Source organism: Zonotrichia leucophrys, chromosome 6 (assembly GCF_028769735.1).
Source record: "Zonotrichia leucophrys gambelii isolate GWCS_2022_RI chromosome 6, RI_Zleu_2.0, whole genome shotgun sequence".
Taxonomy (NCBI): domain Eukaryota; kingdom Metazoa; phylum Chordata; class Aves; order Passeriformes; family Passerellidae; genus Zonotrichia; species Zonotrichia leucophrys.
Genome location: NC_088176.1, coordinates 25,960,409 through 25,974,287, shown reverse-complemented (window position 1 = coordinate 25,974,287; position 13,879 = coordinate 25,960,409). Strand labels below are relative to the sequence as shown.

The 13,879-nt window shown below is 42.9% G+C and overlaps 1 protein-coding gene across 7 annotated transcripts in view; it reads right to left on the bottom strand.

The window, feature by feature from the left end:
• Window positions 1-13,879, bottom strand: part of CDHR1 (cadherin related family member 1) — a 57,751-nt gene that overhangs the window by 32,054 nt on the left and 11,818 nt on the right. For all 7 annotated transcript variants that reach the window (XM_064717198.1, XM_064717195.1, XM_064717200.1 and 4 more), the window contains 5 exons: window positions 11,553-11,648; window positions 3,616-3,761; window positions 2,744-2,794; window positions 1,835-1,924; window positions 1,263-1,349 (listed from right to left, as the gene is read on the bottom strand). In XM_064717198.1, coding sequence (XP_064573268.1) covers window positions 1,263-1,349; window positions 1,835-1,924; window positions 2,744-2,794; window positions 3,616-3,761; window positions 11,553-11,648 — 470 coding nt within the window. The remainder of the gene's footprint in view (window positions 1-1,262; window positions 1,350-1,834; window positions 1,925-2,743; window positions 2,795-3,615; window positions 3,762-11,552; window positions 11,649-13,879) is intronic.

The following is a 13,879-nucleotide window of genomic DNA, read 5'->3' as shown; positions in this document are numbered from 1 at the left end:
CCTGGTGATTTTTGTGATGTACAAACAAAATCTAAAGGACATCTGATTTTAAAAGAGACCTAAAAAATGCCTCCCTCCATTCTTCTGAACTGGAGATAGCTGTACAAGCACCTCTATCCCTGTATCCAGACACAATGGCCACTGTCAGATAATCCTGGCCATTTCAGCAGACATCACCACCTGCCTTTATCATACCTATGGAGAGGTTTTTTCTGTGCAACTTGAGAATTCTCAGAGACTATGCCCAAAGACATGGCAAGCCTTTTTCAACAAATATACATATTTATTATCCTTTTTGCCACACAAATATATTATAAACTAGATGTAGAATTTTGGAGTTGCTGTCCCTTGGTTCATAGACTATCAGCTCTCTGGAAATAGCCCTGTGCAAAATTGAATCCTGTTCATGGATCATAATTTGTGAAATCAAAGCTAAATTTCAACAAGGCACTCAAGGTGTTCTTTCATAGTATGCCCAAGCTCTTAACAGGATTAGCTTTAGTGCTATGTAAATATCCTCTAACTTGTCTTCATATTCTTATCCAAAATTAAATATTGCAACACATTTGCTTTGTTTTTTGTTTGCTTTTTTCATGTTTCCTCTTGAATAAAGGGAACTGCAGATAACCTGGATGAAACTGCCTATAGGAAGAAAGAATTTGAAAGACATAATGCAAAAAATTGCCCTTGTGGAATACAGAAAATCTGTAATACAGAATTTCAGGTCTAAATCTGGAGCCCATTCAGTTCTTCACCAGTGGGCAGCAACTGAAAGGGTGGTTTCAGGCAGTCACTGCTTTGTCAGGGAGAAGATTTAGTACCTCTCATTTCACACTGTGATCTTGGTATCAATTATGCAGCAGCCTGCTACACTAAAGGGCACATTTATGTTTCCAGTGTGTTTTGCTTCCTAAAGAAAGCTATTTCATGCTTTAGAAATCCCATAAGCATACACGATTACCAGCTAATCTTGCTCTCCCTGTCGCTCCAAAGGAAGGGCCAGTAAGGGCCCTGCCATGAGGGCTGGCAAGCACAGGAGTGTCAGTGGCAACTCCAGCTCCCCTTGCTGCCTGCTGGATCACCCTTGGCTGCTTGCAATCAGACAACATCCTTTCTGCCAATGCTCATTTCCTTGTGCATGGTACAACATTGATCCTAGAGGCACTAGCAGTGCACTCAACCCCCAAAATCTTTTTAAAATCTGCTTTCTGAAATCTCAGTAAATGAGAGACAAATTTGTGAAGATACAGACAGTACTTTACCTGCAAGAAGTAGGTGATGCTTCCTCCAGAACCTGTGTCTTTGTCTATTGCCTCAATCTTAAAGATGCTGCTGCTGGAGGGAGTGTTCTGTGACCAGAAAGAGTTAGCAGAGTCACACAGAAACAGAAAACGAGGTGAGGTAAAAGAAATGAAACATGAGCATGCAGGGAGGCAGAAAGAGTGATAGTAGAAAGAATGTAAAAGCACTGAAGGAACCAAAGAGCAGAAGGGAAAGAGGGAAGAGATTAAAACTGGAAAACAAGAAGAAATACTTTGTGAAATAAAAATAACAGAACATTTTAGCTAAGACTGGGTGTATCCCGTTCCCACTGTATTCAATTCTAAAAGACTCACATTGACTCGCACCTTGGAACTTACCCCCAAAATAGCACACCTTAAGTACCTATAGACTTATCCCCCAAGTTTGTAGTGAATATTAAATATCTACCCAAACCCTAAATAAAAAGAATGCAAGTCTGCTCTGCACAATTTGTTATTTTACTGAAAACATATTAGCCCCTGTTTACTTCCTCTAGAAGTATATTTCCAGTATGCAAAGGAACTTCACCAACCTCTGGGACTTGGACTATGTAAGGTGTATTGATGAACTCTGGGCTCTCGTCATTGGCATCCATTACAAGGATCCTGACTTTTTCAGAAACCTGGAGTAGAGTATGAAGAGCATATTATGACTCCCATGATTTATGAATCCCATTATTTCCCTTTTACAGAGATTTCCAGGGCAGTTGTGCCTGTAGGAGGCTGGAACATCCCAAACATTTCTTGTAATAATCTCAATTAATTTCTTTGGGATGAGGAAAAGCTCTAGATTTATCCAGTCTTGTAGATAAGAAGAGGATCCCACTTTTATGGAACCTCTAGTGATGAAGCCCACATCCTCCTACTGGCAGACTGCCATCCTGGCCCTGAGAGCATCAGTCCATAAATTTGAAAATGCCAAGAAAATCCTTGGAAATAGGGCTGGAGGTTCAGTGCCTCAGATAAGTCCTTAATGATTAGACATGCACAAAGCTTTATCTAGCAGCAGACCCCACCACCTTAGCCTAAGCAAATCTTCTTAACATCATGCTAGAGAAACACTGTGGGGGTGGGGACAGGCAGCTCTTGGGCACCCAACACTAGTTCCTATAATGTCACACATTTCTCCAAAAAGCCTCCAGATCTTAGGCACAAATCCGACTGTGCTGGCAGTGAAACTTCATGGGAAGCTGCTGTAATTCTGCAGGCTGCTAAGTCAGTATTTCAGCTCACACTTCATTGTAATTACCCTCAAATAGCTGAGCAAGGAGATGAAGTGAGACTTGAGTAACTGTGAGTTCAGTGGCTCTTGGAACAGGAGGTAAGGCTCTAATGAGATTGTGTTTTCTGATCAAATGAGATGGTCCCTTTAAGGTAATTTAATAGGAGTAGGTATGTGACGACAGTTAGTTTAACGAGCTACAGCATAATTAAATACTTACTGTACTCAGGCCATCTGAAATACTGACAATAACTTCAATCTCATCTTCCTTCTGTAAATGAAGAAAATTCTTTTGTAAGAGGGATGGTGTTTGTCCTGATTGGAAAAGGGACTGCAGATTTAAACCTGTCTAGGCAGGCAGAGGAAAGTAGCAACTAATATCACAGAGCAATCCCAGCAGAGGCCAGGAAGACTCCTCAGAAGCTCCAGCTCCCTGAACCTCTTCTGGCTACCGTCAGGAGATGGTTGTTCTGGTAATCCCTGTTGCTTCCTAAAGTGCTCATAAAAATCAGTCACCTTTCTCAAGAAATGTTCCCTAAAATGGCACTTTGGTTAAAATTGTTCTGTATTAGTGTACAGATTTTTAAAGGGTTTACACCAAATATTGTGTAAGCTTCTCAATGAGGAGATATGAAGGGTTCAATGCCTTACTCCCAGAATAAGGCTGGCTTTAGGCATCTTTAACCAACATAGTTACATTGGCTAAGGGCTGTGATGTACTAGAGGAGTGTCCTGAAACACTGCTTACACAAATCTCTACTTCTTCCCAATGACAGGAGAGTCCCCTGTCTGAGGATGTGATGACTGTAGCTGCCCCTAAGCTCCTGAGGGGGTGTGGGTGGGGGAAGATAAGAATTAAAGAATACACTTCTCTTTTGAAAAAAGCTAGACAGACAGCAGCTGAAAAATTTGATAGCAATGTCAGTGGCACAAGTCAACTGGAATGCAACATGATGGGTTGCATATAATGTTTTAGAATTGCAAAGTACATGCTTCAGGGGCTAATAAACTGGCCTTGTCCCTCAAAGCCTCAGATCAAATTAAACTGAAAGAAATCCCACAAACACCTGGAGTGGTGCCATTTGATTGTACCTCTCTGTCAAGCTCTTCAATCAAAGTAACATTTCCAAGATTCTTGTCAACAGCAAAGTAACGCCTTGATCCAGCTTCATAGGTCAGGCCATATGTCACAGGATCTCCTTCTGGGTCAGTTCCATTCAGAGTGTACACGTGGGTGCCTGAAAAATTGAGATTCAACAACATTTCCCTGTGGTTATTTCAATCAGGGAGTGTTTCTCTGGTCTGTTCCTTAGGAACCTGGCTACCCTGCAGCAGGAAAAGGTTTTGTCAGTCAAGCCCACTTACTGGGAAGTATGGATAAGCAGACAGTTCAATAGTCCTGATGGCAACTTTTTAACCAGCTGGTTAAATTGAGTTCATCAGTGATGGTTTCTGTCACTTTAGGCCCTTTCCTGTGGAGCTGCACCCAGGTCAATACTGGAACTTGGCAGGTGCAAGGACATTTCATACTTTCCCACTTTCAGAATTAATCAATGCAAAAGTATTTTTCCTGTTTCACTCCCACTCTCTCTCATTAAATTCTTTACTTGACACACCCACTCATGCTCATACCAATAATTAATTTTTTCAAATTCATCAATGTATTTCCTTCAGAAGCTGGAGAAAGATAGTTATTGCCTTTTTTATACATTGAGAAGTTGGTGCCAGTTTTTCCACCAAACTGACTTGTGTATTATAAATGATTATTCCTGGGGGAGTCATAACACCCATATTTTCAAAGCATGGTGAGAGTGTTTATTAGTATTATTTTTTAAACTTACATATCTGTCATCTACTATGCTTTAACACCTTCATCCAAATAACTTCAAGCAGTTTACAAACACCAGTTAACTGAACCTGAAATATAAACCACTGTTGTTGTTTCCTTCCTCTCTGCTGTGCCTTGGCTAAGTTACCTGAGATATTCAGGTTGGAGAGGTTAAGCACAGAAACTGCTTTACATCCAACAAAGCCCTCTGCACTGGAGATACTGCAGCAGGTGACTCACTGGTTACTGGTGAGTTTTGCTCATGCATGCAACTCAAACACAGGATGGAAGGAACCCTGCTAAGAAAGTCAGCATAAAGTAAAAGAAGAACACTAAGGCTCAGTTTTGAACTACTCTGGCCCTGAGTTTAACAGATGTTTAATTCAATACTCAAAAATGATAATTTTTTCTCCTCTCCTCTCTTCATAGATCACTGACCAGATCTGTGAGTTTGGGCTTAGCTCTAGAGTCTGCCCACACCACTGACAGGTCAGTTTCTCAAAGGTTTCCTCAGTTTTGCAAGGCAGCCTTTTGGACCTCATTTGCTTCTTTCTTGGCATTCAAACTTGAAGCTGCTCAGGGGCCTTAGTGGGACATCCAGCCATCAGTGGTGATATTTGCAAAGCATGGCTGTCTTCTTGTCATAGCAAGAGATTATACTAAACCATGTGGAATCTGTGCTCACTTAGGAGTAAATTCTCATGTGATAATGATCAGAGCAACATTTGGGCACCTTTGTACAGAAAAATGTTACATTGCAAAAACCAATGCACCCACAAGAGCACTGACGAGAGATCCTGTTATGAGCTGGGTCAGCCAGACAACAAATAACCAAGACTTGCAAAACAGTTCACAAAACTACAAAACACTTTTCCACATTTTTCTTGTACTTTTCCTACAAAACAGAACGGAAAATAACAAAACATCTGTAGCTGTGATCACTGAAAATTATTAGGAAAAGTCAATGAGTGGTATGATGGGACACTTCTGACTGTAACAACTCTCTAAACACAAATGAAAGGAGAGGAACTAACTGGGATTGATATAAAATAGTGTCCTGAAAGGACACCTGCTTCCTGATTCAACTATCTATATAAGACAGAGAAATTTGAAAACTGGAGGGTTCTGCAGCACCAGCACTGAGTTATTTATTCTTGTTTCTTAAAAGCTTTGTCTTAATATCACAGCTGGGTCCAATTGAAGATTTAAGGTGTCAATTGCCATCATCTCACTGATATCCTTATAAATATAGTGCTTTTCTGCAGCCTTTTTTTGGTCATTAGTTGTCTCTATTTCTCAGTTGTTTTCTGCCCTTCTTGCCACCTTTTCCTGTCCCTTGCACTTGACACAGTGCCGCCTGTCCTGCCTGTGGACGTGCACAGCAGCTGCTGAGCAGCGCTCTGTGTGCCATGGAGAAGCAGGATGGACACCACATCTGGGCTCTCTTGGAGCTGAGAGCAGCCACCAGGCACACCAGGCAGCAGGTCTCTGCTGTGGCTGCCCTGAAATGCCAATACCAGCAGCACTCAAATGCAAACCACTCCTCTGGGGGCACAGGGCTGGAGAACAACAGACTGAAAGTTTATGTGAACCCATTTAAACCTAGGCAGGTTCTTTAAATCTCACAGTTTCCTTTCCTACTTTTCTTAGAATTTTCTTATAAGGAAGACAGGAACTTTCTTGCTGCTAAATGAGTAGAAACATTGATATTGGTACAGACTGAGATTACTGAGCTTTCTGAGCAAGTAATGACGGACTTCATTGATTTTTACACTGGAGTCTTTGCTTTTTAGCTAAAGCTGATACTTCATTTTTCATAACACAAAATACTTGCATGCCTTTTAAATTAGATTGTGGATCAAAATTTATTTTCTAACTCATTATAATTCCTTATTTTTTCCAAATTGTAATTTCACTGCACAGTACCCTCCATATCATTAACACCCCCAGGAACACTTCTCACCACAGTGTTAATGCCAATTAAAAATCTGTTCTCAGTGTGCTGCCTCTACTTGCTGAAAAGGAAATAAATGAAGAAGACAGATAAAATCTTACCAGAGGATACCAAGTAAATATCCTCTCCCTGCCATAAAAATACGGGAATAGAAGATCTTTACTTGAGGATATGGCAAATGCCACAGTTAGAAGAGCTGGATATTCTGAGTGCCCAGGGGATGGTGCAGCAGGCTGGGACAGGGGAGTCCTGGGGTGCTATTGCTGCTTCCTGCTGTGGCTTCCTCCCATGAGCCATGCCAGGCCTTTCCACTCTGTTTTTCCTATTCCAGCTTAAAAGTCATTTGCTCTCAGCTCTGCCACTTGGGCTGAATGGCTGTCTCATGATGTCATTGCTCCATTTTAATTCATTTTTGACTCAAATTTAATCACAGTTTCTGCCCTGGGCTCTGGAACTGGTTTTGGTTTCTCACTGAAGACACACTCTCCCTCTCCGCTGTGCAACACCCAGCAATCAGATTCCTTCCCTGTCAGTTAAACAAGAAGCCAAGCGTATTTTGGATTCATGCTCAGTCCTGCCACTGTCCTTTGCCAGCACAGCTGACAACTGTTAAGAAGATGCTGAGAGGGACATGCATGGCCATGCTCCCAGGACAGCATACCCCTGTTCCTAATGTCACAGCAAACACCACCTTGCCTGGGGTCACATGTCTGCTCTCCACCTGTCTCACTTCCCCAGCAGAAGAGGAGATGGACAGTTAAAGGTACAGAGGGCTGTTTTCACACCAAGCTCACCCCAAGCACAGGCTCCTGGAGGCCATGGACACATACCATGCCTACCCCAAAGCCCCTTCCCCATTCACCACCTGCTACTGCTCCTTTCGGGACTCCTGCTCCCTCCCTGCAGCCTGGTGCAGCAGCCAGCTGCCAAAGAAGAGACATGGCAGCATCAGCAGCAGCCAAAACACACCCTGCAGCTGCCAGTGCCTGTCCTGGGGAGATGGGATATGGCAGCAAGGGGTCAGCATGGGGCCTGGACCATCACCCCATGGACAGCAGCAATATGTCTCTGCAGCACCCATGGCAACCAACTCCAAGGAGAAACCATCTGAGTGCAATTTTCTGATGTATCTGCAGTTTCTGTCAGAAGAATCTAAACGAAATTGAAGGCTGTAACACCTGTGAGTGCTCAGAGCATCTCTGTGCAGTGCTCAGCTCTGCAGGGGGCTTTGCTCTGTGCATGCTGGTACTGTTGCAGGGGTGCAGAAGGCAGGCCGTGCTTACACTGCTGTTCTGGCAGCTCCCAGCTTGCCTAGGGGTGGAGCAGGGTGACAGAAACAAGGGAAGAATGACAGGGACCACAGGGGACAAGAAGGCTCTCCTCAGTCAGCTGTGAATGATGGGAAGAAAGGAAGAAAACAGCATGTAGGAACAGGGCAAGCTTGAAGGATGGAGGGATCTGAAGGGATCAGTCACCCCATGGTGAGTAGGTGGCAGCTGTAGCTTTAATCAAAGAACTGCCACTGCAAACTGGCTTTTAATGGGAAAAGTGCCTTTTTGGGGGCAAGGGAAAAAACAGAAAGGGAAATGCAAGGAGATCATGCAGAGATCTACAGAGCACTGATGATGGTTGGGCTCTGAGAGATAATGAACTTAGGCCTTCTGAGTATGCTTCAATCCCCTGCTCGGCAGCTGTTCCCAGCCCCACTCTGTCCCCACCATGAGGCTTACAGGGATTATGAGGTAAGATGAAACAAACAACCTGAAATAGCATCCCACTCCTGCCCTAAGACCTTGATTAGGAGCACATGCACATTTTGTATGTACACATGCAAAGAGCTAATTACCCACCTGCCCCACCAAACCACAAACACCAACTGCTATTTCAGTTCATAACTCCTCCTGTTCTTAAATCTGGCACTGAAAGGGGCTGCTGCTGTTCTGGCCTCTCTTACCCTGAGGGCTCTCAAGCCCTGCAGCAATAAATAGGATCTGGGAATCTGCAGGTACTTTTCAAACACTCATGTAGAAATAGTACTTGCTGTTTTTATGATAGCTTGGTACACAAGTTACAACCATGTGTAAATAATCAAAACTGGACAAGGGAAAAGAAGGTAAAGTTAAGGATGAGACAAGAATGATAATGAGTTTGATGTGTTCACACACAGCTGCAGAGCTGCAATGTCTCTTTCTACAGCCACACAGACTCCATCATGTCCTTTCAGTGTTCCCAAATGTTCCATGTCCCTTGCCTACAGATGCCTGGGAATAAAACTAACACATAATACTTTGCCAACCACTTGCAATCTCAGCAGGGTCAAAGACTGTAAAATTTCTGGAGCTTTATTAAAGCTGCTGTCTGTGGCACTGCACAGACAAGAAAAGCATCCTGTCCATGACTCCAAGCTTTATGTAAGGACAGGGGATATCTAATAGCAACCTGTCAATTTTTGCAGCACATAAATCTGAGTGAAGTCATCCAGAATCAAACATATGGAAGTTTTAGTTCCCCTGTTTTGTCACTGATCATCCTGCTCAACCTGAGAGATGACTGTGGGAGTGTGGATGCTTGGGACTGCACATGGACATGGGAGACCAGATGCCTTCTCCTGCTTCTGGAGGAGATCATAGCTGGTGATGAAGAACAATATTCTCCTCTGCAGTGCCACAGAAAAGGGCCAGCCTGGTAGCCATTCAGCAGGGAGCTCTGGCACAAACACCTGGCTGTGGTCTGATTGAACTCTGGTCCTCTTGCCCTGTACAAAGCTGAAAGCACACCCAGCACTGCAGTGTCAGTGCTGTTTGTGCCCTTCCCTGTGACTGTCTCTGCCAAAGGCTCCCTGAGGAGTGGCTATGCTGACATGGGCAGCAACAGTTTGCATTAAGCAAATCCCAAGCAACCATGTTCCAATGGAACTTCTGAAAGTGCTTTCAGAAGAGGGGACCTTGCAGTACTTAGAGCTGTTTGTCAAGGTGTTCTGGGAATTAGCCCAAAGAAGCACTGGAAGCTGTGTGACAAAGCAATCACATTTGGTCTTCCCAAAAGTAAGGTCTTATCTCTCTTTCCCAAGGGTTCCTACAGGTCTTTTGGAGCTTTCAGAGAGAAGCTGTTTCTCTCTTGTCTTTTAAAGCATACTTACACATCAAATTAGAAGTACAAGCCAGCCAATTTAAACACATGTAAGCACATTCTGGATGAAGCTAGCAGGCAGGAAGCACAGCAGCTCTCAAGAAAGAACAGCCTGAGCTTTATCACTGCTGCAAGCAAAGCACAAACTCTCCAGAGACCTCCATGTTCCTAGTCTGGTTGCTAATGTTACAAAAGCACATACAGAAGCCCATCACAAATATCTCATTATTCTTACTCAGGCTAATTAGGAGAGCACTAACACAGGCTCTGATCCCTCACACTGCTGTTTTGCTGTTTGTTGAGGCACACTGTCCTTTTTTTGGCTGCTGGAGCACCAGATCAGATGCAGTGGAAATTACTGTTGTACTTCACTGCTGCAGGGAGTGCTATCATCTGAGAGACCATGTGGTGCTGCAGTTCTGACAGGAGGGACATTTTTGCTCATTGTGTGGCTCTGTGCCATCTTTATCTCCTCATCCCCACACAGGTGCCTGGAGGCTCCCAGTGGTGGCAGGCAGAGGCTGGCACCACACCAGGGAGTGGGGCTTGGATGGCAAATGAGTTGTGCTGCCTGAGGTTTCAGTGGCAGAGCTGGCAAGCACCACCCCAAACAAACTGAGCTGGGGTCCCATTTTGTGGCTGTCTGGGATTACAGCCTTATCTACACTTGGACAAGTGATTCCAATCTAACTCCAGCTAGCAGCAGAACTGTAGGGATTGCCAAGGCTGAACTAAGTGTGGTTTCCATGAGAATCCAGGCAGAAGTACAGCAAACATTGCAGCTCCTTGGTCTGCCTCTGGCTTTTCCAAGTGCCACTACATTAATACAGTACTGGTGGCCTTCAAGCTGGGGTTTCCACTTAAGCTTGGCCAAGCTCATAGCAAATTCCTGCTGCATCATAAGCAAGCTCCTTTTAAGTTCATTGTCATGTGTCACTTCTACACTATGTGCTGCCATCTCCCCCTCCTCTTCTCAAGCTGAGCAGGTAAAGGAGAACTTGCTGCTTCCAAATACCCCCCTCCTCACCCTATAGCAGGCCCACTGTGGGTCTTGGATGACATTAACACCCCTGAGTCAGAAATGGAGACTTTGAGCAAACCCAGGCAGCTGCCTCCAGCACAGAGTGACCTTGGTGTGCTGTAAGAAGGCGTGGGTGGCAGTGTCAGGCTGGCAGAGCAGGCTGTGCCCTCTGATGCCTCCCTCATCCTGGCCTTCCCCAGCTGCCTGAGCCCTGGGAGGGGGCGTTTGGCTGCACCCCTGAGCAGCCACATCTCTCCTCTCTGCATGAGGCACGAGTAAAGGGGTGCTTCAGTATACCCAGTTTGCATTAACTAAGTATTTTTCTGATTCAGCCTGTGAAAGCTACAGATGAACAGAAGAAAATCCTAAATAAAATCTCAGTGCAAAGTTTGAAGTAAAGGTGATGCTTATCACTTAATATATATTTTTATGTAATTGCTTAGGTCTTAGGAGATTATTTTTCCCCCACAGAAAATATTGATTATAAGTTACGTTTTGTTCTTATTTAACTTTTCATAGTCCAACTGCAGTTAAAAGAAGCATAAATAGACCTGCCTCAGAGTGCTGAAATCTGTACACTGCATCAATTTTTGAATTTTCAATAAAACAAAACAAAACCTTTTTAAAAAACATCAGTTATTTAGACAAAACAATTTTCACTGCAAGTGAAAACATTTTCTACCATTTGTACATAAATATTAAAAATGTGTTTAGAAAAAAATCATGCCCCTTCATTTTTCAGTGTACAGCTTGCTTTTATCAAGGCTGATAGCCTAATTTCTAGTAATTTTTTCTTCTCATAAGCATTTATAGAATTGGTAAGAAGCCTCCCACCAAGAATTTATTTCTGACCCCAAAGGTCTGAGCTCTGAAGCTGTGAATAGATTGGCAGAAAAAAAAGAGGGAGCTAGAATTCATGTTTTAAATTACAGCTACAATTCAAACATGTCATTTTAAATTGAGGCCAATTAAAAGCTTGAGAAAAAAACATGTAAGATCACAGCAAATAACAACAACCTACAAGAAAGTATATATGTTAATCATAAGAGCAAACATTTCCACTTTCACAGTTTAAACATACAAATTTTAATACTGACCAACAGGCGTGTCCTCCGAAAGGCTGAGAAGTGCCATGTTCCCATTTGTGCTTCTGGCTCCATTATCAAAGAAATAGGGGGCATAATTTGCCTGAACTGCAATTAAAACAAAACAGAAGCCAAACAAAAGCATTTTGTAGGTGACAGTTATTTGGCTGTCTCAGTTACCTGACTCTCAGTAAACAGGAGCTGTTCAGGGAATACTAGGAGTGCATAACACACCCAGTTGCTGCAATGGACTTTCAGAACTGTATCTGTAGAGATATTTTTAATAAAATTACTTCTACGCGCCACTGTGCCAGTATTTACACAGCAGGAAATAGAGAGTATATAAAAAACCTCCCAACCAACAGAAACAAATAGCAGCATCTCTCTTAAAAAAAAATCAACCAGTTCCAGACAGCTTCAATGAAAAATGAACTTTTCCAGCTTGCAATGATGGAACATCTTTCCTCTACTCCCCACATACAAGCCTGAAACTTTCCCAGTGCCTCAGTACTTTACCCAATATTCTTACCCGGTTCTAAGCACATCCTGCCTTAAAATTATGCCTATTACATGAGCAATTAGCCATAATTAAATACTTACTTGCTGCCAGACAACAGCAAAGTTTAAAAAAAACAAAACAAAAAACAGCAAATTAGTTGTCATTCTATTGACTGACTGTTAAGAGATTCAAAATAGCCCATTTGAAACAAAACTGCAAGTATATAAACACAGAGGGTAACATTTGCACAAGGACCAGTTGCCATGGAAAATATTTCAGAACAACATTACCACATCAGTAAGGATAACTACAGGATTTAAGGTTATGCTTGTTTTCTCTATTTTTTTACTTAACAAAGTGATTATTGTACTCACCCAGGCAAACATGCACCAAACTGAGAAATAAGGAGGGGGTGAAATGCCTTACATGCTTCATCCCACTGAAGAAAGAGCTAACTTCTTCTGTGCTATAAGGGCTTGGTTTTTGTTGGTTTTATTTATTTTTATTTTTTTTATCTCTCTGAAACATGCAGGAAAGTGCCCTTCAGGTTGATGTAGCAGAGAAATGTGGAAGAGGCAGTAACAGATGCTAAGATGTTAAGCGGATGACACGTCTTAATTTCTGAGGAATTTAAAGAAGCTCCTTCCTACCACCTAATTAGACCAATTACTTTGCAGGGAGCTGTGGGACTCATCTCTGAGACATCATTTGGAGGAATCAGTGTAACTCTCATGTTTTGCTTTTGGTACTGTATTTGTGCTGCACAAACACACAAGTCAGGGAGAAGGTAAAGTAGAAATTTGTTTTCTTTCCGAATTCTAATTCTCTAAGACAGTTATCTAAGAGTTAAAACAAGTTTATTTTCATTTTAGCTCTGGTAATCTTAAGAAACTACAAAAGAAGAAAATCTAGTATTAGCAAAAAGAATAGAAATGATTGTTACAATTTAAAAGAAAGCACTTATGATAGCAAAAAAATACACAACATTGCATATTGAAGATGCAGAATGTTCTTTTTATGAGTTGGCCTGATCATTTAATTCTTAAACAGCATGAATTGCTGAAAGCATCTTTTACTTTCAGTAGAAAATTTCAACACATTAAGAAGCGTGTTTAACCATCAACACATTGAAAAAGTTAACAGAATAGCTTTTTTAAATTGCTTGGTTTGACACATATAAGGTGTTTTCATTAATTAAAAAAATATATATGCCAATACACTATATGGTTAAAAATCAGCCACACTGAGGATGCTCACAGATAAACCTGCTGGAAAGGAGCTCCATCAGTGACAGTATGGGACTCAGTGACCCTTGTGGTCCCTTCAGCTCAGACGATTCTGTGACTGTGATCCTGCAGCACCTGGCTGCCAAGCACTGAGATGTTTACATTGGAGCTGAGCTGTTTAAACCTGACCTGCAGCAAAGCACTTGCTCTTTAAGGATGTGTTAATGGAGTTTTCTGGATTAATTAAGAGTCAGAGTGAAGGATGTGTCCAAGGAATTGATCAGAGTTCCCCATCCCAGTGCTTTAAAGAATGGCAGAGGCTGCACATGCTGGGTGCCTGCGTGGCACAGGTGAGGTGGGCACATGCAGTGCAAACACTGCAAGCAGGTGCAGAGCCAGGAAGCAGCTTCACACAGGGCAGCAGAGGAAGCTTTGGCTGCCTCAGTCACACACATCTTTTATCATTGTTTGCTAAGCTGCAGAAGGGAGCAGGGGATTGTTCCCCAGACATGAGCCCACAGGCAGAGCCTCCCCTCCCAGCCCTGGCCTGAAGAGGGGCAGGGCTCCAGGGACAGCTTTCATCCCTCAGCCAGGGAGGGACAAGCTGGGCAGCT